The sequence below is a fragment of the Neoarius graeffei genome, chromosome 6 (genome assembly GCF_027579695.1).
Source record: "Neoarius graeffei isolate fNeoGra1 chromosome 6, fNeoGra1.pri, whole genome shotgun sequence".
NCBI lineage: Eukaryota > Metazoa > Chordata > Actinopteri > Siluriformes > Ariidae > Neoarius > Neoarius graeffei.
This window is the reverse complement of record NC_083574.1, coordinates 33549912-33576822: the sequence shown is the minus strand read 5'-3', so window position 1 is coordinate 33576822 and position 26911 is coordinate 33549912. Positions and strand designations below refer to the sequence as shown.

Here is a 26911-nt window from a genome sequence, read left to right as displayed (position 1 = left end):
ACACAGATAAAACAGAAGTGATTCTATTTGAGGAAAAAAGATGAAAGACTCAGGATTACCACTATTCTTGACACAAAGAGGATTAAAACAAAAGATATGGTTAAAAATCTTGGTGTTTTCATTGACAGCAAGCTAAACTTTGACAGTCATATGAAAGCAATCACTAAATCGGCATTTTATCACCTAAAAAACATTTCCAAACTAAGAGGACTTATGTCAAAAAATGATCTGGAAAAACTTACAGTTAGATACATATATATTTGGACACTGACACAAATTTTGTTTTTTTTACTTGTTTACTGAAACATATTCAAGTTATAGTTATATAATGGACATGGACAAAGTCCAGACTTTCAGCTTTCATTTGAAGGTATCCACATTAAAATTGGATGAAGGGTTTAGGAGTTTCAGCTCCTTAACATGTGCCACCCTGTTTTTAAAGGGACCAAAAGTAATTGGAGAATTGACTCCAAGGCTATTTCATGGGCTGGTGTGGGCAATTCCTTCGTTATGTCATTCTCAATTAAGCAGATTAAAGGCCTGGAGTTGATTTGAGGTGTGGTGCTTGCATTTGGAAGATTTTGCTGTGAAGAAAACATGTGGTTAAAGGAGCACTCCATGCAGGTGAAACAAGCCATCCTTAAGCTGCGAAAACAGAAAAAACCCATCCGAGAAATTGCTACAGTATTAGGAGTGGCAAAATCTACAGTTTGGTACATCCTGAGAAAGAAAGAAAGCACTGGTGAACTCATCAATGCAAAAAGACCTGGATGCCCACAGAAGACAACAGTGGTGGATGATCGCAGAATAATTTCCATGGTGAAGAGAAACCCCTTCACAACAGCCAACCAAGTGAACAACACTCTCCAGGAGGTAGGCATATCAATATCCAAATCTACCATAAAGAGAAGACTGCATGAAAGTAAATACAGAGGGTTCACTGCACGGTGCAAGCCACTCATAAGCCTCAAGAATAAAAAGTATAGATTGGACTTTGCTAAAAAAACATCTAAAAAAGCCAGCACAGTTCTGCAAGAACATTCTTTGGACAGATGAAACCAAGATCAACCTCTACCAGAATGATGGAAAGAAAAAAGTATGGCGAAGGCGTGGTACAGCTCATGATCCAAAGCATACCACATCATCTGTAAAACACGGCGGAGGCAGTGTGATGGCTTGGGCATGCATGGCTGCCAGTGGCACTGGGTCACTAGTGTTTATTGATGATGTGACACAGGACAGAAGCAGCCGGATGAATTCTGAGGTATTCAGAGACATACTGTGTGCTCAAATCCAGCCAAACTGATGGGTCGGCGTTTCATAATACAGATGGACAATGACCCAAAACATAAAGCCAAAGCAACCCAGGAGTTTATTAAAGCAAAGAAGTGGAATATTCTTGAATGGCCAAGTCAGTCACCTGATCTCAACCCAATTGAGCATGCATTTCACTTGTTAAAGACTAAACTTCAGACAGAAAGGCCCACAAACAAACAGTAACTGAAAACCACTGCAGTAAAGGCCTGGCAGAGCATTAAAAAGGAGGAACCACAGCATCTGGTGATGTCCATGAGTTCAAGACTTCAGGCAGTCATTGCCAACAAAGGGTTTTCAACCAAGTATTAGAAATGAACATTTTATTTACAATTATTTAATTTGTCCAATTACTTTTGAGCCCCTGAAATGAAGGGATTGTGTTTAAAAATGCTTTAGTTCCTCACATTTTTATGCAATCATTTTGTTCAACCCACTGAATTAAAGCTGAAAGTCTGAACTTCAACTGCATCTGAATTGTTTTGTTCAAAATTCATTGTGGTAATGTACAGAACCAAAATTAGAAAAATGTTGTCCCTGTCCAAATATTTATGGATCTAACTGTATACATGCCTTCATCTCTAGTAGGGTTGACTACTGCAATGGCCTTTTCACAGGCCTGCCAAAAAAGACCATCAAACGACTTCAGGTGATTCAAAATGCAGCGGCTAGGGTTCTCACCCGAACAAAAAGAACAGAGCACATTACTCCAATTCTAAGGTCCCTTCACTGGCTTCCAGTAAGCTACAGAATTGACTTTAAAGCATTGCTGCTGGTGTACAAATCTCTAAATGGTACAGGGCCCAATTACCTCTCCGATATGTTGCAGCGGCCTAACCCAATCAGATCTACCAGATCGCAGCAGCAAAATTTACTGGTAAAACCTGTTGTTAAAACAAAGTGTGGTGAAGCAGCTTTTAGCTACTATGCAGTACAGCTATGGAAGCAACTCCCAGAGGACATCAAAAATGCTCCTGCTGTTGGCAGCTTCAAATCTAGACTAAAGACCAAGCTGTTTTCAGATGCTTTCTGCTAACTGATAAATATCATCATCTTTACATGTTTTAAACTTTACTTAACTTTTACAGTCTTTGCGCGTTTTAAACTTAACTTTTATTCCATTTTATTCTGCTGTTTTTTACTGAACTTTTACTTCATTATTACTTTATTTCTACTATTGTTTCATTCTCATTTTTATTTTTCTCTCTTCTTCCCCCTTTATTTTATGTAATTTTATTTTCTATTGTTTACTGTTTTGCCTTTACCTCTGTAAAGCACATTGAACTACCACTGTGTATGAAATGCGCGATATAAATAAACTTGCCTTGCCTGATTGAGTGTTGGTGGTAATTTACCTTCTTGGAGAGAGTTCTCATACATCTCTAAAAGCAGTGGTGCTAACTGTTCAGAAAACTTCTTATAAAATTCCACAGGGTAGCCATCCGGCCCCGGGGACTTCCCACTCTGCATTAGTTTAATGGCGTTGGTTATTTCACTGAGAGATAGCGGTGTCTCCAACTTTTCCCATTGTTCAGGTGTTAACTTAGGAATACTGAGTCCATGGAAGAAGTTTTGCATGACACCATCATCATCAGGTAAGTCAGATTTATATAAATTGGAGTAGTAGGTTTTGAAAGTCCTATTAATTTCGTCAGGGATCCTTGTCGGTGTACCTGAATCATTTATAATTTCAGATATTTGCTGTGAAGCTACCCTACTCTTCAACTGATGGGCGAGAAGGCGACCGGCCTTATCCCCATGTTCATATAGTAATCCTCTGGCTTTAAGTATCATTTTCTCTGCGTCTCTAGTGGACAAGAGATTGAACTCGGTCTGGAGAGCAAGTCTCTCCTTGAATAGCTCTGGAGATGGTAGTGCAGAGCATCGGCGGTCCACATCAGCTATAGCTTCTAAGAGCTCGGTCAAACGCCTCTTTAACACCTTGTTGGTGTGAGCAGCATATGACATTATTTCCCCCCTGAGAAAAGCCTTGAGTGTTTCCCATAACAAGGATGAGCTAGTGTGTTCATTTTTGTTGGTTTCTACAAAACAGCCGATTGACTGATTTATACGTTTACAAAATTCACCATCGGATAGGGGTGTGGGATCCAGTCTCCAAGTGCGACTCACTCTATGTTGGGCCTCAAACTGTAGGTCAAGTACGGTACCACAGGGGAGTGGTCAGAGTTAACTATAGAGGAGTACTCAACTGATTTTACAAAGGGGAGTAGAGTCTCATCTATAAAAAAGTAATCTATGTGTGAATAAGAATTGTGGGCATGCGAATAAAAGGAATATTGTCTGTCAGTTGGGTGAGAGATTCTCCAGGGGTCGACACTGCCACACTGAGCCAAAAAAGCGGCCAGAGCCTGTGACATCTTGGATTGGGTGGCTGTTCTAGAGCTAGACCTATCTAGACAAGGGTACATCACACAATTTATGTCCACTCCAAATATTAGTTTGTAACTACATAGATCAGGGATTAATGATATAAGTTTCTTAATGAATTCTATATCGTCCCAGTTTGGGGCATATACAGACGCTAGAGCAACTGGAATTTGGTGGAGAAAGCCAGTAACTATAATAAATCGGCCATTGGGATCACACACAGTGCTGGAGTGAACAAAGTTAACTTTTTTATTCATCAGAAAGGCTGTGCCTCTCGTTTTTAAATTGAACATTGAATGAAAAATATGAGCTATCCAGGGTTTACTAAGTCGTTTGTGGTCTGTAGTGCGCAGGTGAGTTTCTTGTAGGAATATGATATCTGCATTTAAATGTTTCAGGTGAGAAAACACTCTAGCCCGTTTCACAGGGCCATTCAGGCCCCCCACATTCCAGGAAATAATCTTGACAGAGCCTCTTCTACTCAGTACTCCATTTCGATTATTTGTTATAAAGTAGTAAAATAATTTGCCATGAGCAAGACTAGTTCAATGTTGCAGGAGAAGTAAGCATGCTGACTTGAATGCAAAACTCATCTCATCTCGTTATCTCTAGCCGCTTTATCCTGTTCTACAGGGTCGCAGGCAAGCTGGAGCCTATCCCAGCTGACTACGGGAGAAAGGCGGGGTACACCCTGGACAAGTCACCAGGTCATCACAGGGCTGACACATAGACAGACAACCATTCACACTCACACCTACGGTCAATTTAGAGTCACCAGTTAACCTAACCTGCATGTCTTTGGACTGTGGGGGAAACCGGAGCACCCGGAGGAAACCTACGCGGACACGGGGAGAACATGCAAACTCCGCACAGAAAGGCCCTCGCCGGCCACGGGGCTCGATCCCGGACCTTCTTGCTGTGAGGCAACAGCACTAACCACTACACCACCGTGCCTGAATGCAAAACTAAGAGATAAAAACTAAAAAGAGGACAAGGACACTTAACATGAGGAACAAAAACAAACCACAACAAGCAAGAACCATCCCTTCCAACCTCCCTATTCTCCCACCCCCCACCTATGCTCATCTTCCTACCTATGATGAGCTGCAGGTAAAACTACTTACCTACCACCGGAATAACTACGTGAAAGCACTAAACTTCTATCCCTAAAACAGAGTGTGCTGCTGAGCTTGTATATGAACCATTTAAACACACCAATAGGAACACTAGAATGTCTATAAAAAAAAAAATAAGAAATTGAAATGAAGTAAATAGCAGAACAATCAGGACACCGTTATCTTACTTAGTTTAACCAGCATGAAACAACATAAATCGTCGGGTTAATTATAAAATCAAAAGAGAACTTGTGATGTATGTACGCACAGCTATGCTCTTACAGTAACACACACTGCACCGTTACCTTAATAGAGTTATTTCATCCGGATCCTGGCATGAACACAGTTTGGGAAATGTCATGAATTCCAAAGCAGGATACAGTCTGTAAATAAAGTAATCAGCACGTAAACATGCGCCGCTGTAGCCATGTCCAAGATCCGATGACAGACCCCCGCATGCATAAAACAAAAGAGGCACGATGGTTATAGTCCACAAATCACAAGTTAGTGCTGTTGCAAAGAGTTTGATGCGGGTCACAGGAGCCGACACGTACGGTCAACAAATCAAAATATCCATCCCATATTCTCATGACCGCTTATTTTGCCAGGTGTTGGTTGTAGAATTCTTCGGCCTCCTCTGCTGTACTGTATAAAACTTGTGCTTGGTGTTCTGATGCCAGACTGCGAGTGTAGCTGGGTGGCGAAGTGTGAATTTGCAGCCTTTTTTGTACAGTTTGGATTTAATTTCCTTAAACGCGGCGCGCTTCTTGGCCAGGTCAGTGCTCATGTCCGGAAAGATGAAGATCCTGTGGCGCTGGTAAACAAGTTGTTCTCGTTTCCTCACTATGGCAAGCGCCTGTTCCCTCTGTTTGTAGCGCAAAAAGCAGATGATCATGGGCCGGGGCTGCTCACCTGTGCCCGGCTTCTGTCTCAGCGTGCGGTGCGCCCTGTCAAGCTCCGGCAGAGAGGTGAACGTGTTGTCTTGCAGTACGTCAACAAGGAATTTAGACATGAAATCTGCAGCTGAACGTCCCTCGCAGTCCTCGTGTAGGCCAACCACTCTCAGATTGTTATGACGGGAGCGATTTTCTAAGTCTTCTGCTTTGCTTTTAAGCTGACTGTTCTCGGCGTGGAGTTGTTTCACTTGCGCTTCAAGGCTGGTCAGCCTGTCACTGTGGTTGGAGAGTGTATTTTCCATTTCAGTTATACGGGGACCCAAATCCTCCACTTTGAGTCGAACCACATCTAAAGTTGTTTGGATTGGAGACAGCGAGGTTTGTATCTCAGATGCGATCGCTGTTCTACTCTTCTCCAATTCCGCCACCAAGTCGCTGATGGTCAAAGTCTCTACATGCTCCACACGGTTAGCTGGGGCGGCCATTGTTGTTAGCTTAGCTACTGGAATCCTGCTAGGGTTAGCAACAGGATTTTTTCCTTTCTGATTCTGGTTGCAGGGTTTTCTGGGCATTACAAGTCGCTGTCTGTTATTGCCACGCCGAATTAAGTATAACTAAGGATCACTATTGATGTAATAATCAGGGGTTGAAGAAATCGCTCAGGAGCTACTCTCAATGCGTCTGCTTCACTCCGCCACCATACCGGAAGACCCAGCAGTATTTTCAAAGTCATATGACTTTTTTGTATTCAGCACAAGTTCAGCTACAGTAATATCCATGTAGTATGTATGTCATGATTGTACTTTAAAGAGGAAAAAAAAAAAAACAAGTGAAGATGTTGTAAAAAGCAGTTTTAGAACTGTGTTGGAATGTGTGCAAAAGCATGACCTTACCCACTGTGACGAATCGTTTTGATCACTTGAGGTGATTCTGTTCAGTCTTAGGAATGCATCAAGCACAAAAACTTAAATCTGCTCCATTGATTTGGACAATTAACTGGCCATCAAACTAGAACTGTGAGTAAACTCACTATAGGATACTCCCCGCTTATGAGCCTGTCATCATATATTGCCATATGTAAGGGAATAAGTTGAATTATCTCCCCTTTGAAACATTGAACCGGGATTATTTTCCTTCATGCACATCTTCAGGTGGTTATACTGCAACTATGTAAAATTTCATCAAAATCCATCAAACCATTTAGGAGGAGTTGCGCTTACAAGACACATGGACAGACGGACAGGGTGATTCCCATCACCACCACCCCACCTCCATTTTGTTTGCAGGGGGGTATAAAAATGTATGTTCTATTGTTTTGGGATAAAAAGTTGGCAGTGGGAGGGGTATAAATGAAAAGAGTAAAAAATTCCATTCAATGAGAAGAGTGAAGACCCCTCCCACTGCCAACTCAGGTCAAGTGATCAAAACGGTTCGTCACAATGCGCAAGATAATGTTTTTTCACACATTCCAACACAGTTCTAAAACTGCTTTTTACAACAGCTTCAATTATCTGTTTTTTTTTAATGTACAATCATGATATACATACTACATAAATATTTTTGTAGCTGAACTTGTGCTGAATGCAAAAAAATTCACGACTGAAAATACTGCTTAGATTTGTTGAAACTGACATCAGAGCATGCCAAAATCATTAGAGTGCCAGCAAAAGACGAAGAAAAGAGACAGCAAACAAGTGGCGGTGTGTGTTTTATTTACTCAAGAAGCACGCAAAGATTATGCACTATACCACATGTATATCAACTGATATGCTCATAAATATTTACACTTACTCGAGTTGATCTTTGGCTGGATCGAGCCAAAGTTCAAAATGACACCGTTCATTATCAGTGTCACAGTTCTCAAGATTGAACTGAATTGCTGTCCTGAATCATGAATTGAATCGCTGTCCTGACTCATCCGAAGCGCCTCCTGAGCATCAAAATTGCTGTGCCATCTCGCAACAAGTTTTACCTTCAAACAGGTAGCCTAAACTATAGCTGATATATTTTATCCTGTTTACAGTGGGCGTTCCCACCGCAAAAGAGAAACCAATCCAAACCAAAAGAGTGAAAGCGATTATCATGCCGTTACCATGTGAATAGTCTTTTATGAATGTGTAAGTGGGAGCTCAGCACTCTGAGGTGGTGTTTACATTAGACCGTATCCGTCTCGTTTTCGTCGCGGATGCACTGTCCGTTCACATTAAAATGCTGGGAAACGACTCCACAGGTGGAACAACTTGAATCCGCCAGGGCTCACGTATTCAACCCAGTTCGTATCTGATCCGGTGCTGTGTAAACATTGAGGAACGAGGAAACGCTGTGCTGAGCTCTAGCTGACGTCGTCATTGGACAACGTCACTGTGACATCCACCTTCCTGATTCGCTGGTGTTGGGATCACACACACAGCGGCTCAGTCCCGAATCACTGCTCGTGCGCTTCACTCGCGCGCTCTGTGAGCTGCGCAGGGCCGGAGTGCGCAACCTCCACAGGGCACTCGCTGTTCAGGGCGGAGTGATTTGGAGCGCAGGAGGAAGCGCTGAGCCGCACTGAGGTTTATTTACACATTTCAACTTATTTACCTCCTTCAGGCGCTTAAACTCAGTGAGAACATGAACATCACAGCCAGGTGTGTTTATCTGCTGGAGAAGGTGTTCGCTTGCCATCCTTCCACTTGCAAGTGGTGAGTGACTTGCGCATGCCCGATATGCACTGGGATCATGTGACGTGTCGTCTAATTAGTCATGTGATTAGCGTATCCGTGTATTGGCGTTGCTGTGTGCACGCGAATTGTGTATTGGCGTTGCTGTGTGCACGCGAATCGTTTTAAAAATGTTAATCTGATGATCCGCTGATATGGTCTAATGTAAACACCACCTGACTCAGGTCTGACTGAGTAAGGTGACAAGCTTTATGCTTCATCTAATTTACATAATTTAAAAACTATAATATTATTTGGCAGTGGGCACATAGGAAAGTGTAAAGTTTGTCAATATGTTTATCATGCTTGTATGATAAAAACTTGAGAAGCTATTCATCTAAATACATGACCTACTCAATCTAAACCTGCCGAGCTTTGCCGGCGAAGCTCTCGACCCCAGAAAATTCAATAGCTATCGATATTTATTTATATACCTTATTTTGTAATCTTCTCTTTTCTCTATAAATGCACCATGGGGAGCCTGAGGGAAATGGTATTTCAATGCACTGCATACTCGCATATGGACATGGACAATAAAGGTTTCTTGAATCATGAATACTGTGAAACATGTGGGTGAATTTGGTCAGTAGACATGTAAGCCAGACTGAAACAACGGGGTGTTCCACACCTTCACTTTGTCTGAGATTTCCAGATATCACAACGCTTATTTGGGACCTGGGCATTTTATTTTGTGAAACTTACTGTGCGCATAAGCAGGTGTTGCTTCGGATCTAAAATGAGCGCTTCCCATTCCTCTTCAGGTTCTAACTGGATACTGAAGTCTCGCTGAGAAGATCTGGAAGGGCTGGGTTCCATACTGAGACACACACAAACACACACATTATATATATATAAAATATATATTAATATTGCTAATACGATACTGTCAGCCCTGTATTTGAAATGATACCAACTATAGCGTTCACTGGAAATTTAGGAGCAGTAATAGAACACTTTTATAGTACACAGAATTTATGATTGAAGATTGATGAATAAATCAGACTGCGTTGCATTAACAGGCACAGTAGTAGCTAAATCACTAACTACTAAGGATGCAACTGAATAGGAATATAATATTATTAGAAATAAATACAAAATAGATACAAATTGGAACAGCATTATTATTATTCCCATTCCCACAGGGCAAGACTAGATATAAGCAATTCAACTGGGATCTTACAGGATGGAACTTCATGCAGGTGTGAGCCAGCGGTCAAATATGACTCTTGCAAGAACACTGACGTGAACATACAGTGTTCATTCATTCATCCTTAGTACTTGCATGGCTACTAGTTTAGTATACTAGATTTGTTTAAATAAAGTTAACTTAAGAACAACAATAGTGTGCTTGCTAAGCACACTAATTAGGCTACTAGTCTGTTTATATTTTGGGAAATAAATCTAATTAGATCTATTAATTAGAAATCGAGTTAACTAGAAACAAAACATTCCACCCACAACTATTTTATTAGGAACACCTAATTCATGCAATTATCCAATCATGTGGCAGCAGCACAATGCATAAAATCATACAGCTACAAGTCAAGAACTTTAGTTAACGGTTACATCGAACATAAGAAAGGTAGGCTTGCGAGATCGTGTGAAATATGCCACTGTCTTATCGTGCCTCCTAACTATTGCTGACTAATGATAGTGTCATGGCTTTGGAGTGGTGTAGATTGTAGCCAGTGTATGTGAACTTGGTACTAGTGATATAACGGTGAAATGGGAAAAGGGAGTGTGGCCAGACATACATAATGTGTCATGTACCAAGAGAATGTATGCCATTACAAGAGAAACATTATTGATTTAAAAAATTATACTATTATTATATCATCATCATTAATTACCTATTATCAAGGTCAGTAATAATCGCAAAACTGAAGTCAGGGCTGTAAATGAACCCAAAAAGTTATTTGCAATAACTAAACTCATTATAAACTTTGAAATAAAATAAACTATGCGCGCATGTGCTCTGGGTTGACCAATGTGAGAAAATTTTGTATCAAAGTTTGATTTAGAGCTCAGAAGGTGTTGGGACTCCAGTAGACTATAGCCCCGTTTACACGTAGCCGGATATCTATGAAGACGCATATTTATTTATGCGGTTGCACCTCTCATTTACACGTAAACGGAGGTTTCAGTCACTGAAAACGGATATCTTTGAAAACTCCGGGCAAAGTGGAGATTTCTGAAAACTCTGTTTTCATGCCTGTGTGTAAATAGTGGAAAAGGGAGTTTTAGGTTTTCCCGAAGTCATGATACGCGTCACAGAACAATATTTGCATCAGGCGCTCAATATTTTGGTTTGATGGTCTCATGGATGCAACACGGGTGGTCGTCCCTTTTATATATTTGCAAACACTTTTGGTTTGTTTGCATTTGCAAATAGGACTACAACTGCTTTATGAGGAGCAGAGGAGAAGGACTGCGAGGAGGGTCGCAGTTTTTCAGGCACTTTTCCTCCCACCAAGACAAAGGCTTGCTGCTTAGCAACGCCGCCGCCACTGTCATGTCATTTGTATTTTCATGATTCTGATAGGCTAATATGGCTTTATACTTCTCCTTATACTGCCACCTATATGTTTGGCATGCTCATAATAGCGCTTAGCCGTGTATCTATGCAGATCCGTGTAAATGCAGATATTTTGGAGAACGGTCTGGTGTAATCGTGGATATTTTTGAAAACGGAGAGGTGGGGTTATCCGTTTCTATACATACCCGGGTACGTGTAAACTAAGCACATGTCTGGAGGCATCAAAGGTGTGAGGATCTCTGTCTCTGTGGGCACCAAAAGGTGTGAAGATCTCAGTCTCTAGCCACAGTTATCTCTTTGATCCATTGTTGACTAGATCAGAAAGACTGCTCACCCATTTCAATATTTTATGGGCCTCACACCTTACTTCCACCCCCCCACACACAGTTTTAGCTTGCTGCAATAATTTTTTTTGACAGCATAGTGAAATTGTATTATTTAGCATGAATTTATGATTGATACAGTTGTGCTCATAAGTTTACATACCCTGGCAGAATTTTTGCTTTCTTGGCCTTTTTTCAGAGAATATGAATGATAACACAAACTTTTTTCCCCACTCATGGTTAGTGGTTGGGTGAAGCCATTTATTGATAAACAACTGTGTTTTCTATTTTTAAATCATAATGACAACAAAAAACATCCAAATGACCCTGATCAAAAGTTTACATACCCCAGTTCTTAATACCGTGTATTGTCCCCTCTAACATCAATGACAGCCTGAAGTCTTTTGTGGTAGTTGTGGATGAGGCTCTTTATTTTCTCAGATGGTAAAGCTGCCCATTCTTCTTGGCAAAAAGCCTCCAGTTCCTGTAAATTCCTGGGCTGTCTTGCATGAACTGCGCGTTTGAGATCTCCCCAGAGTGGCTCAATGATACTGAGGTCAGGAGACTGAGATGGCCACTCCAGAACCTTCACTTTGTTCTGCTGTAGCCAATGACAGGTCGACTTGGCTTTGTGTTTTGGATCATTGTCATGTTGGAACATCCAAGTACGTCCCATGTGCAGCTTCCGGACTGATGAGTGCAAATTTGCCTCCAGTATTTGCTGATAACGTGCTGCATTCATCTTTCCTTCAACTTTGACCAAGTTTCCTGTGCCTTTGTAGCTCACACATCCCCAAAACATCAGCGATCCACCTCCGTGCTTTACAGTAGGAATGGTGTTCCTTTCATCATTGGCCTTGTTGACACCTCTCCAAATGTAACGTTTATGGTTGTGGCCAAAAAGTTCAATTTTGGTCTCATCACTCCAAATTACCTTGTTCCAGAAGTTTTGAGGCTTGTCTCTGTGCTGTTTGGTGTATTGTAGGCGAGACACTTTGTGGCATTTGCTTGGTTTTAACAGAGCCCCTGATTTTCCATTTGTTAATCACAGTTTGAACACTGCTGACTGGCATTATCAATTCCTTGGATATCTTTTTGTATCCCTTTCCTGTTTTATACAGTTCAACTACCTTTTTCCGTAGATCCGTTGACAATTCTTTTGCTTTCCCGATGACTCAGAATCCAGAACCATCAGTGGCTGGATGAAAGATGCGAGAGTCTGTCTGGATCCCAGAAACTCACTCAGCTTTTATGCACACACACTGATTACAAGCAAACAGATCACAGGTGAGGATGTTACCTTTAGTAGCCATTCAAACCCATTTGTGTCAACTTCTGTGCATGTCAAAATCACCAGGGTATGTGAACTTTTGATCAGGGTCATTTGGGTAGTTTCTGTTGTCATTATGATTTAAAAAGAGAAAACACAGTCATTTGACAATAAATGGTTTCACCCAACCACTAAGCATGAGTGGAAAAGATGTTTTTGTGTTATCATTCATATTCTCTAAAAAATGGTCAAAGAATCATAGATTCTGCCAGGGTATGTAAACTTATGAGCACAACTGTATACTTGGGAAGTATTTTAACATCATGCTCCTTTAAGATGAGCCCAAGTACACTGAGTTTAAATGTTTAGAGGACCTCATGTATATGTGATCACTACCTTGTATGGAGCACTTGCATGTGACGTCACAGCCGATCCAGATTGTGACAGACGCCATCTTGTCGGTCAAACGCCATATTCCGCCTTCTACTTCTACTTCTGGGTCTACTTCTGCTTTTACTTCTACCTTTTCTTCTGGAAAACCCTACTATATACAATTCTACTACAACGGCTGCGGCTACAAGCTCTCCCTACCTGTGCACATTTTTAATGTTTTTTGTGTGTATTTTTGCGTGTTGTTCGTCTGTACCGGACTTCAATATCCACTACAACCGTATGGACTTACTGGACATTGGTTTCCAGCAGAAAATGACGGTTTGTAGCGATTTCCATCGCATGCACAACATTCCGGACGAGAAAAAAAAAAAAACATTCCGGACGAGATAGCGAGACCAGCGGGGTCTCCGTGGATTGTTATCGGAAGCAAAGCGAAGGAGGCGGTGCCGGGAGCGGAAGCAAAAGCGAGGCTGCAGAGCCGGCCTGTTGACTAAGCTCAGAAAACAGCCACTCAAATCTCCACTGCCAAGCCTCTACCTCTCCAACGCCAGATCCATGTAAACAACACGGACGATTTGGAATTACCCATCCAATGAGGATTCTTGTTTACAAGATGCCACATCTGAGTCGCTGACAAATCCTGAATTTCTGTAGAGATAACTGTCCAGAGATTTATAAGCACGCAGTGCTTCACCACTGAACAGCGAGGGAAAGTTAATGAGGTAATTATACACGTCTGGGTATTCCGCTGACAGTTCAAAATCCGGTCGTGAAAACTCCGTCCGGTAAGCCATAAGGGTCACAAATCTGTAGATCGTTTATTTTAGACATATATCTAGTTATCTGTTCATTAGAAAAATGAGCCGTGTGGTCTGTCGGTTGAAATTGATCCATTCTGTACACGAGTGCAGCAGTATTCAGCGGTGTTTTTGACCGACAAGATGGCGGTTGTGTACTTTCCGGTCACGTGACTGCAAGATCTCTATTCTCCCCCAACTCATTATCATTGTAAAGGCATTTCGTGTGACACAAACAGCCTCGTCATTAAGTAGTAAAACCCTTAGGCCATATGGTAAGTGCTGGATAGATATATAGCTTTATTAATGTCGATTTCCATTGGAGATGTGTATAACCTTATGCTAATCATTTACATCATTAAATTTGAAAAATACTGTATATATAACTAACATAAAATAAGTAATATTCTTCGTTTGCATGTGACGTCATAGCTAATTATGCACGAGGCTTTGAACTGAAAGTGGGCCATGTTGGAGGATATACACAAACTCATGCGGTGCACATTTGCTATAGAAGATATGTTCGAGAGGTTGTTATGCTCAAGAATTCCTTTTGTTTCTCCGCTATGCCTACTCTTTGTGCTGTAATTGGATGCGGGCACAACTCTATTCGAGCCAAGGGGACTTATAAGTTCTTTCAAATTTCAGCAATTATAAACAATCAAGGAGAAAAAACAAGCATGTTTTCCACGGAGCGTAGACGTCAATGGCTGTCCAACATAAACCGGGCTGATCTGAGCAATGAGAAAGCAAAAACCACACGAGTCTGCAGTGAACATTTTATTAACAGAGATTGCTACAAACTAGTTATTAATGAAAATATCACAATATATAAGAAATATTGGATCATTTAATAGCCTGGTCGTGCAGAAACTCACCGCTGTCAAACGTGACAAAGCCATGATCATCGAGTGTGTGATCCGACAATCAAAGGCTTCTATGATTATTTCATTTTAAAAAGAGCTGTATATAATTTTTGATGACACTGCTTTTATTTTGCTTTTTCTTCCCATTAGGGAAACCAAGCTGATCTCTACAATTTTACGGATCCAGACTGGGCTCCAACACAAAATATGGGCCACAACAAAATCAAAGATGGTGCTAAAGCGGTAGCTCGAAATTCTAGGCTTACAGAGTGCAGAAAGCAATGCAAAATTATTGAAGAATCTTCCCAAACGATCACAGAGTCAATCGAACAAGATTCATGTCAATCCCCTACCTCAAATACTGCAGCCTCCTCGCCCAGTGAGTGCTCTTTTATAATTAAATGTTATATAGCATGTTAGATAACTATCTTCTGAAGCAGTCAAAATGATTGTTTTTAAGACATTTTGAGAAATGACTACAAGCTTCGAAATGTAACTCCTCTTTACCTTCCGATCTGTACTCTTACCACTGTACAGTGGGGAAAATAAGTATTACACTGACAATTTTGCAAGTTTTCCCACTTACAAAGAATGGAGAGGTCTGTAATTTTTATCGTAGGTACACTTCAACTGTGAGACACAATCTAAAAAAAAAAAAAAAAATCCAGAAAATCACACTGTATGATTTTTAAATAATTAATTTGCATTTTATTGCATGAAATAAGTATTTGATCACCTACCAACCAGCAATAATTCTGGCTCTTACAGACCTGTTAGTTTTTCTTTAAGAAGCCCTCCTATTCTCCACTCATTACCTGTATTAACTGCCCCTATCTGAACTTGTTACCTGTATAAAGACACCTGTCCACACACTCAATCAATCAGACTCCAACCTCTCCACCATGGCCAAGACCAAAGAGCTGTCTAAGGACACCAGGGACAAAACTGTAGACCTGCACGAGGCTGGGATGGGCTACAGGACAATAGGCAAGCAGCTTGGTGAGAAGGCAACAACTGTTGGCGTAATAATTAGAAAATAGAAGAAACTCAAGATGACTGTCAATCTCCCTCGGTCTGGGGCTCCATGCAAGATCTCGCCTCGTTGGGTATCAATGATCATGAGAGAGGTGAGAGATCAGCCCAGAACTACACGGGAGGACCTGGTCAATGACCTGAAGAGAGCTGGGACCACAGTCTCAAAGATTACCATTAGTAATACACTACGCCGTCATGGATTAAAATCCTGCAGCGCGCGCAAGGCCCCCCTGCTCAAGCCAGCACATGTCCAGGCCCGTCTGAAGTTTGCCAACGACCATCTGGATGACCCAGAGGAGGCATGGGAGAAGGTCATGTGGTCAGATGAGACCAAAATAGAGCTTTTTGGTATAAACTCCACTCGCCGTGTTTGGAGGAAGAAGAAGGATGAGTACAACCCCAAGAACACCATCCCAACCGTGAAGCATGGGGGTGGAAACATCATACTTTGGGGGTGCTTTATAAAGGGGACGGGACGACTGCACTGTTTTGAGGGGAGGATGGATGGGGCCATGTATCGTGAGATTTTGGGCAACAATCTCCTTCTCTCAGTAAGAGCACTGAAGATGGGTCGTGGCTGGGTCTTCCAGCATGACAATGACCCGAAACACAGCCAGGGCAACTAAGGAGTGGCTCTGTAAGAAGCATTTCAAGGTCCTGGAGTGGCTTAGCCAGTCTCCAGACCTGAACCCAATAGAAAATCTTTGGAGGGAGCTGAAACTCCGTGTTGCCCAGTGACAGCCCTGAAACCTGGAAGATCTGTATGGAGGAGTGGGCCAAAATCCCTGCTGCAATGTGTGCAAACCTGGTCAAGAACTACAGGAAACATCTGACCTCTGTAATTGTAAACAAAGGTTTCTGTACCAAATATTAAGTTCTGTTTTTCTATTGTATCAAATACTTATTTCATGCAATAAAATGCAAATTAATTATTTAAAAATCATACAATGTGATTTTCTGGATTTTTTTTTTTTTAAGATTCTGTCTTTCACAGTTGAAGTGTACCCACGATAAAAATTACAGACCTCTCCATTCTTTGTAAGTGGGAAAACTTGCAAATTCGGCAGTGTATCAAATACTTATTTTCCCCACTGTATATCTTACCACTGTGTGTATGCATGTATATTGTATATCCTCCAACATGGTGGCCGTCAATGACGCAAGCAGTTTTGGTCATGTGGTTGCAAACGAAGAATACAGTAGTGAGACAAACATGTTATGATTAAAGGGACCCGCCAGCGGATTTACTATTAAAAACAGGTTACAGGTTAAGTATTCATAGATTTCAACAATCAAACATTCATTTTTGGAGACCAAATAGTGTTCTAGAAAAATTAATTTTTATTAAAATACCAGATGGGCCTCCCATGGAAGTGACATATGCAATGACGTAGCATAGTGCAAGCTTGGAGGAACTCTGCTCTTCATAGCCTCTGCTTACATCGTGGTTTCGCTAGTTTTACAAGTATTTTTACCAAATTTATAGGTTTTTAAATAAGTCAAGTATACCTCATTGCGCAGCACATAAATGCTAAAATGATGGTAAAAATAAAGACGAGAAAATCTCTTTTCACCATTTACCTGGCTGGAATTGTCTGACTATTCGCAAGAAATGGATTCATGCCATCAGAAGACCTCAAAACAATCTGCCTGTGGTGCCCTACTTATGTACCGAACATTTTGAAACACTGTTCCAATGAATCGACGGAATTAAAAGCAAGATTAATGGAGCTTCCAGAATAAAAAGAAAGATTAAAGACGATGCAGTGCCAACAATATTTGCCCATCGTTCAGCTCCAAACGTCTGCCGATGTAGTGTTGAGCAGCAACAGAGACAACATTGGGAGGTTAGTTTCGACTTTGTTCTACCACGATTCTTTGTAGTATACAGGGACGGATACAGCCCAAGAATCTGACAGATGCACATTTGCAGAAATATTTTTACTAATTTTACCAGATCGCCATGGATTCATATAGGTGCGTAGAGCATGCTGCGCCCTTTCCAAAGAAGGCAGCCACGGCCTGCTATCACCATGGCTCAGCCCGCCATTTGTCCCCAAAGCCCCATGTGAGCGCACCTCACTGAAAACTTTAATATGAGCCCTGGCTCCAGCCACGGGCATGGGGATTGAAAAATTCATAACTCGGCCACCAAAAGTCCTAGACCCGCCCAACTTTACAGGCACCTCCCTCTCCCCGAGACCTTTCGAAACAGCCTAGGCTTGGCCCACTATGACCGTGGCTCAGCCCGCTACTTGCGAGGAATTTCGACCTCTTTCTGGAGCGTTTTATTGGTTTGATCGAGATTCTTTGTCTCAGGTCACAATATACAAAGCATCGTGAGAAAACAGGTGAGAACACAGGCATCACTGCTTACCAAAGGTGGTTGGATCCTAAACCACTGGTCTGTTGGTTGAGCGTGGCTATAGCCCATGTAGCCGGCTAGCGGTAAAGTAAACAAATGCCCAGTGGTGCATCGGTCTGGATCCATCCCTGGTATATTATCGGTGTCTTACCTGGTGAATTGTCATCGGTATTCTGATGTGTTGTAGGCTCTTCAGCGCATATTGGAAGAAAATACGGGTAACAATCACTGACGTTAAAGGACAATCACCGATGGATCAAGAGACAGAGCATTCGATTGAGCTTCAGGTACAATCTACTATACTCCAGATAAGAGAATTACTCAGAACGTTTTGCATGAAACTCACTTATTTGAAATTTCCGAAGTTTTATTTCATGGTAGTTTCTCCGAAGTTTTATTTCATGGTAGTTTCAAGGGTTTTTTATTTTTGTGCTAGGAAGGTGAATTGACCAGAAAGAGGGATATTACTGTACAAATAGATGAACCAGTCAGTGTTGAAATCCAGACAGAGACAGCTGTCTTCGAAGACAAGATTATCCAGTGTTCTTTGTTGGGAGATGAAAGCATCTCATTAGATGATTCGTTCGAACTCTACTAGCAAAACCATGATGTACGCAGAGGATATAAACAGCCGAGTTGCTCCAAGCTTCCACTAAGCCACGTCATTGCATATGTCACTTCCGCAGGAGGCCCATCTGGTATTTTAATAATTCATTTTCCTAGAACACTATTTGGTCTCTGAAAATGAATGTTTGACCATTAAAATCTACGAATACTTTTACTTAACATAAGTTTAAGAGTAAATCCGCTGGAGGATCCCTTTAATAATGAATAAAATTTGTATCTTAAAAGTGTGTTCAGTAGTTAATTCTAAAATTCTTAGTAGTCTCAGAGTTCTTAACATAGTTGGGCAGAGAATGATGTAACATGGCAGCTGAAAAAGCAAAAGTCCTGTGTCCTGATTTTGAGCTCGTTTTCACCATATGAATATTGTTCTTTACTCGTTTTATAATTATGGACATGAGAGTTTTTAACAAAGACTCTAGTATGCCTGTTTTCCCGCTATTTTTCAAAAGAAATGTTTTAGTCAATCAGAAGTCGGTGCTTCAAACAAAGAAAGTCCTATTACAATGATTTTAATAGGACCCGCCATTTTCTTTTGGCCGGATCGGGGGGGCTTCCAAAAAGGGACCCGACTTAAAAACTGTTAACAAGAATAACCCTAACCCATAACTACGTCATCGCTTGTTTACCGCAATGTATTATGGGCGATAACGGGGTCAGCTCCGCTATATTGTTTACTTTCATCTTTGTTAAACACTGCATTGTTCTGTCTAACCGGTTTTAACCATGCCTAAAGTGAATTGCTGCGTGCCTTACTGTGTCTCCACAACAAAGAGAGCACCTAATTTGAGCTTTTAATAGCTGCCAGTCGAGAAGAAGAAAGAAATGGGCAAGTTTAATCCGCAACAAAACCCTTTGAACTGAATCGAAATGGACAAGTGTTTGAAGCTTACGTTTCTCTGGTGGGGAAAAAGACGGACTTAAACTGTGACCCAGCAATATTTCCATGGTCTGCGGAACAGCCTTCAGTTATAGAAGATTATAACAATCGACACTGTTCATCGTCTGAAACTAGCAATATTCCAAAGCCTGTAAAACAAAGAAACATTCTTCAGCCTTTGCCTCTCAACGTGCTGAAGCACTCGGCAGTCGAACGAGCCTGTCGGACCGATAAAACTCCCAAACCATGAAGGGTTCTCTTTCAGGTATGTATAATGTTCAGTGTGCCTCACTAACGGCATTTATTGAAGAAAATGCATTTATACTGAACATGGCATGGCAGATCAGCGGGTTTCCAAAGATTTGTTTTTTTAATATTTCCTAATATCAAGTTTTATTTAACTAAATCACTCATTTATAAATGTTTTGATGCTGTTCATCTAGGCCCGGGATCATGAAGCAATCTTAGACTTAAGTCAAAAGTTGATTTTTCATAATCAGTGGTGGCGGCAGAGGGGTGGCGGGGCGGCGACCCCCCCCAAATTATGTTGGGGGGTTGTGCCCCCCCTCAAGTTACGATGGGAGTCCTTTGACCATTTACAAGGAAGAAAAGGAGAGAGTTGTGTGAATAAACCGTCAGTTGAGCACCTTTGTTTTCCCTTATTAAATCCCGCTGCATCCCTTCATCCTAGCAGCATCCCTTTGTACTGTAGGTTGGTAGCACCCAATCACACCAAAACTGATGCAAATTAGCCTGGCCCTGACATCACCAATTGCCTCCACTTTCCGGGATTTTCCTTATTTGGCTTACGCAGAATTGCAAAACCCATCACTTTTAGTAGACAAGCTGATTTATGAATATTCTGTGGACTAATTAACCCATTGCTGTGGCAACTATCTAGACATGTTTGGTCTCCTTGGGTACTTGCGCCAAAGCGGGGACCCTGTGACAGCGAGGCTATGACAGTGTCACTACATTTGTATCTGAGTGATAACTCGTGTCCTGTCCGGATGGCTAGATAGCGTTCACGAGGCATACAAGCAGTTTTGGGCACCCAAAAACTTGATGACCATGAGTTGGCCGAGTGGTTAGCGTGTCCGCCTTGCGATCGGGAGATCGAGAGTTCTACTCACAGTCGGGTCATACCAAAGACCATCATAAAAATGGTACCCACTGTTGTCTGGCAAGGCACGCTGCAATACAGATGCGAGTGGGGAGTCAAACTCTCATGGTTATCAGAGGACTAGCCCCCCCACTGTAACCCTAGCTATGTAATAGGCGAGAGGCTGAGGGCTATGGAAATGGAGATCGGCGCCGCCCTATGTGCCACATGGCATGGGAAGGAAAAACTTGATGCTGCTCTAGATCTACATGAATTTGCTTGCTGTCCTGACCAAACCCATGGTAAGAGGGCGTTATCCTCTCAACGATACTAAGTAGACGCGATTACGTTATAGTATCATTGGTTCTGTTTCATATAGAAAAAAATACATGGACGAAATGTACTCTAATAGGAGACATTAAACTTAGCTTTACTCCACCAAAATTTGCCTCTCAAAATGCTGGAAATAGCATTTTAGAGGGTTAAAAATTCCAAAATTTCCCAGGGAGGGCATGCCCCTGGACTCCCCTAGATTTGGCATGCCTTTGGTGCACGACACATCGTCTCCCCCATCCAAAACTTCCTGCCGCCGCCTCTGATAATAGTTTCCCTTACTGCATCTGTGACTTTCATTGTGCTGGATCAAGATTAAGTACAAGACTAAGATTTCATTAGAACAAAGCTTCTTAGAAAATGGTAAGGAATAACTGAAGATTAAAAGAAACAAATGTAGACTTAAGTCTAAGATTGCTTTGTGATCCTGGGGCATATAGTCTGGGGGGGGTGTTTATATTTAAAAAAAAAAAAAACCTTCTTATCAAGCCTGATTTGGAGTCCGATTTTCCTGCTGTAAACCCTCGACATGTTATCCACCTTTGTAAATCACCAATTTCATTGTCTTCCATGACAGAGCATGGCAAAATCGCTCCTCTCACATCACTCTCACGTAAAATTAATCTGACATCCACTATATCGCTCAACTGCCAACCCCAATGATTCCCCCGTAATGCACCGTGGTAAACAAGTGATGACGTAGTTATGCTCGGGGGCTATTAAGACCCTCAGTGCTTCCCGGGATACACTCATGCTTGAATTGGTTCTGTACAGTAAAATCATTTAAGGCAGCTTCTTTCATCCAAGTACATTTTTTGGCTACTTTTGAGTTACAGACTTCCATGACACCATCAGCAAAGACAAAATCAGAGACTCAGATTGTTTTGCAGGTCAAGGGGCCCACAGGGCCCCTCCTGGGAAAAAAAACAGGGGCCCATTTCTACAATGGGGGGGGGGGGGCGCAGTGATTATCCTTCAGTTGAAGCGAACCTAGTGAGCGAAGCGAGCCCAATGAACAGCTGGGGCAGCCCAGGGGCTGTTTTTTTCTTCTCAATTCTGTTTTTTTTTTTGGTATTAGAAGCCATATGAAGCAATGTAGATGACAAAAATCAATGCTTCAGCCAAATATATTGAGATATTGTTTAATCAGTGGCAATATTTTGGAATTCAACCACAGGCCACTATATATCACATCTATATTATCTCCTCCTTGTAAATTATAATTTATTTTATTAACTTGTTTTCAGTTTGGTGTAGGTCTATAATAGTAGTAGTCACCAGTGGTGGTGGTGGTAGTAGTAGTAGTAGTAGTGGTTGCTGTTGTAGTAGTTGATGATGCAGTAGTAGTTGTCGTTGTAAATCTAGTATGACTAATTACCTTGGGTATCAGGGGTATCAGTTTTTTCAGGTGAATGTACTCTCTTTCTGCCGAAGAATGACAAAATAGATGCATTTTTCTTTTTTTTCTTATCCATCTTTTCTTGTCTCTTTCGAATATTCGTACATAGATCGTAAGACGTCACCTAGCGAAAGACTTGGATCAGGTTTTACTCGCTTGGGACGCTACAAATGGGGCGGTGTAAATACATGAACGGGTCCGACGTATATTCAATATGGCAGCGGTCAAAACAAATTCATCCGATGCTGAAATCTGTTGAATATCCAGATAATTATGTTGGAAGTTGCATGTTTGTGCAAGATTTTCGATATTGAGACCATGAAGTCAAGTAATAGCAGTCCCCCCAGGATTCCGCGGGCCTTTTTTGTGATTGTTGCGGGCTAAAGTGTCTGATGGGGGGGGGGGGGGGGGGGGGGGGGGGGGTGTCCAAAAAATTGCGATGAAAGTGGCAGTGTTTTTTAGGTTTTTGTTGCGATTACATTGCGGGAGGAAGTGCAAGTTGCGAGAAACTGTTGCGATTTTCTCTTGTGATTAAAATTGAGTGATATGTTAAATATTAAGTTATTACTGAAAAACTATTGATTAAAAAAACAAACACACTGAGAAATGGTCCTATAAACAACTTTACCAATATAAAAGATTACCAGGACTACAAAAATGCAGAAAAATAGGCTTTACTTATCCAAATGCACCTGTTGGTTCAAAAGTTAAAGTGCGCAGAACCTTACAGCACAACATTAAGTTACCTTAAAATATAATATAAATGCCTCAGCTTTCATGTAAAAAAAATTAACTATTAATACTAGTACTGTGTGCAGGCAGTCTCTCCTGAAGACTAAATTAAACAATAATTATAAACTAATAAAATAAATGGCTCAGGCTTCATAGAAGAAAGTAAAGTGCACACAGTCCTTCACTGTAAACATAACACACTTTCAGTAACAGAATTTAAGCCTATATAAACACTGACTCGCACAGGCTGCTTCTCTTGAATGTATACACGGAAGTAAGCAGTGTTGCCAGATACTGCTGACGTTTTCCAGCCCAAAATATGTTCAAATTCAGCCAAAATTCTCCCCAACTGGGAGGGAAACCGCCCAATCTGGCAACACTGGAAGTAAGGCGGAAGGTAGTTTGTCGACGTCACCTCAAGATGACGCCAACGATTGGTCAAATTTGCAGGAAAGTTGCGGTGATTGGATATAATTGCAACACTGCCCTGAATTCGCGGGGATTGGTTGAATTTGCGTTGAAGTTCCAAATCGCAACATTGCGAAATCCTGGAGGGTCTGTAATATGCCACGAAACGTTCCAAATAGGGTATAAAATGCTCACGTCCATATTGGCCCCTGCCCCTCTCAACAATGCGTTCATTATTCGAAATAGTGCGTCTTAGACGCGGGCGCGCCAACAATCTGAGTCTCTGCAAAATGAATTCTTGTGTAATGAAGCAGCCCTGATAAACACCACATTGATTTATGTTCTTAATTTAAACCCATGTTCATGTCTTGTGAACAAAGACATTCATGGCCTTATCTGTCTGGCAAGCAAGGGAAGCCAAGATAAATTAGAAAATGATATTTTGTTGCTCTGCTCCAAAGTCAGACAACAGGTTATTAAAGCTGTTAAGGTTTAGAACTACAAAACAGGTGAAAATTATCCCATATACCAAGATACAACACAATTTATTTCTGTTGATCTTAAAGCTGCAGTCTCTGACAAACATTTAAATTGTCCAACTTAAGGGCCACTGTGATATTTGGAATCCACATGCGATTCCCAATACTGTCAAATGTTCCAAACCTACTGACCGGGACTAAAACTACGCCATGGTCAAAGTTACTGAGATCACACTTTTCCCCCCTGTCCTGATGTTTAGTGTGAACATTAGCCCTTGACCTGCATCTCCATGGCCTATGTTGATCAGGTGATTGGTTAATTGCATGACTGAAAAGATGTACAGGTGTGGTCAATGTGTGGACGTGTGACAGATATTGGGATAGATAATGCTCTGCAAAACCAGTTCTCAATACATTGGACACTAGGCTACGCTCTTCACATACTACGTGTTCCAGTGCACTGTAGGATAGAAATAGTGCACTGCATATTATCCACTGTGTTTCAGACACCACTATAAAATGCATGGATGCAAACGGCGTGCCTTTTGGCAGATGCCGCCTTTTTCACGGCTGTCTGGGGGACTTGCGTGAATCGTGCAGATCCGATGAGTGTTTTTTTTTTTTTTTTGGGGGGGGGGGGGGGGCGTTGGAGTGTCTGATTATAATTTCATCAAAGTAAATTCTGTATTAAAATTACTAAATAAGCAAATGCCATTACAGTCCATGAAACATAGGAAGAATAAGTATGAGAAGAAAACAGTAAATCAGAAAGCTGCGCACGTAAAGCCAATTGGCTGCGCGCCATTATCTGCTGCTGGCTGCGGATTTCCATCAGTCCAACGTAAGTTACGTAATTGGCTTTACGTGCGCAGCTTTCTGATTTACTGTTTTCTTCTCATACTTATTCTTCCTATGTTTCATGGACTGTAATGGCATTTGCTTATTTAGTAATTTTAATACAGAATTTACTTTGATGAAATTATAATCAGACACTCCAACGCCCCAAAAAAAAAAAAAAACCCATTGGATCTGCACGATTCATACAAGTCCCCCAGACAGCCGTGAAAAAGGCGGCATCCGCCAAAAGGCGCGCCGTTTGCATCCATGAAAATGGCAGATCCTGAAATTAGTACACTTTATATTGAATAAGAGAGCATCCATGTTGGTGAACATATCTGCCCTATTACCTCTTAATCCTCTGCTCAGCCAATCCCAGTGCTTCTTCCACTGCTTGTCTCCGCACTTGTTCTTCCTCCAGTCTGTCGTTGAGCAGAGACACATTTTGCTGGGTAGAGTCAAGCTGGAGCTCTGCTTCTGCCAGTCTAAACACAGACGATGTTTTTCAACCTTTCCTTTTTTCATCTTCAATACAGAAAATACAATTTTCCATATAGCATCTTTTGAGTAGGTTATCAATGGTCTGTCATCAGTTCCACTAGATAAAAGCAGATTTGTCTAGTCTTGTTTCCACATTCACTCATACTCTTTTCACCTGCTCTTAAGTTCTCTGATGTCCAATCCATCCAGATCACCTGCAGCGCTGCTGATTTCCTGAGGAGCTCCAGGAGCAACTTCCACACATACTGAGCCCTGTGAAAACATGCATTCTCGGGTTAAAAGTGTGTTCATCTCATCTCATTATCTCTAGCCGCTTTATCCTGTTCTACAGGGTCGCGGGCAAGCTGGAGCCTATCCCAGCTGACTACGGGCGAAAGGCGGGGTACACCCTGGACAAGTCGCCAGGTCATCACAGGGCTGACACATAGACACAGACAACCATTCACACTCACATTCACACCTACGGTCAATTTAGAGTCACCAGTTAACCTAACCTGCATGTCTTTGGACTGTGGAGGAAACCCATGCGGACACGGGAAGAACATGCAAACTCCGCACAGAAGGGCCCTCATTGGCCACGGGGCTCGAACCCGGACCTTCTTGCTGTGAGGCGACAGCGCTAACCACTACACCACCGTGCCGCCCCCTAAAAGAGTGTTCTCTCTTGTAATAATCGGGTTTTTCCTTAATGTTGCATCTGTTCAAGCTCTTAACTTTGTAGTCATTCTTGTGGCCTCACACAAATGTGTGGTGGTCTGGGAAAAGCCTTCACAATTTGAACTTTGTGAGTTTCCTGAATTAAAATGGTGTATGCTCAACCACAAGTTACATTTTAAAGTCTGCTACCCCAAAATGTAAAAAGGGACACAAGAGCACTGAAAATTTTCATTCAAAAGGCAAACAACAGTACGAGACTATACACAGGTTCATTTTCACAATGGCTCTGCTGTCATCTCGGTGTTATCCAGTTGGAATTCTCAACTGGTTTTAACATTATCCTGCTCTTTGAAATGTAAACACCCTACCTGTCTCTAAACCATATCTACTTCCAAAAACAAAGCCCACACACATTGACACCTTAAAGAATTTCATAATGGGTAAGATGTAAAGATGGCACTGATCCAACACCCTGTATCAGTATACCAAAAAAAAAAATAAAAAAATCATATTTTCAGAGAAAGCATCCTGGATATAAGCTCCTGTAACAAATGGACAAAATGGGAACTGAAATGTTGAAAAACAGTCTTGTTACAATTTATTTTATTAGATGAGATATTTATACGCATTACATTTACAATGCATATAAATTGTAACAAGACACTTGTAACAATACAAATATTATGGCAGTGGCCAGTAAGGATGACAGGGATGATGAAAGTGTTAGTGTTGATGGATCAATATTAGAGGAAGTTGATAATTTCAAATATCTTGGTGCAAGAATCCAGAATGATGGTGATGTCAGCAAGGAAATCAAGAGTAGATTGGCCATGGGTTTGAAAGCCTTGAATGGGATGAAGAAGTTATGGACAGGACAGGATAAGGAGACAAAGCTCAGAGTTTTCAGAGCCTGCATCTTCCCAATAGCAACTTATGCTTGTGAGGCTTGGGTCCTTCGG

General features: G+C 41.5%; 1 protein-coding gene across 2 annotated transcripts in view; it reads right to left on the bottom strand.

Annotated features, from left to right (window-relative positions):
• LOC132887851 (golgin subfamily B member 1-like) overlaps positions 1 to 26911 on the bottom strand; it is a 225383-nt gene that overhangs the window by 16291 nt on the left and 182181 nt on the right. For both annotated transcript variants that reach the window (XM_060923586.1, XM_060923587.1), the window contains exons 26-28: positions 25450 to 25547; positions 25145 to 25279; positions 9118 to 9232 (exon numbers count right to left, since the gene is read on the bottom strand). In XM_060923586.1, coding sequence (XP_060779569.1) covers positions 9118 to 9232; positions 25145 to 25279; positions 25450 to 25547 — 348 coding nt within the window. The remainder of the gene's footprint in view (positions 1 to 9117; positions 9233 to 25144; positions 25280 to 25449; positions 25548 to 26911) is intronic.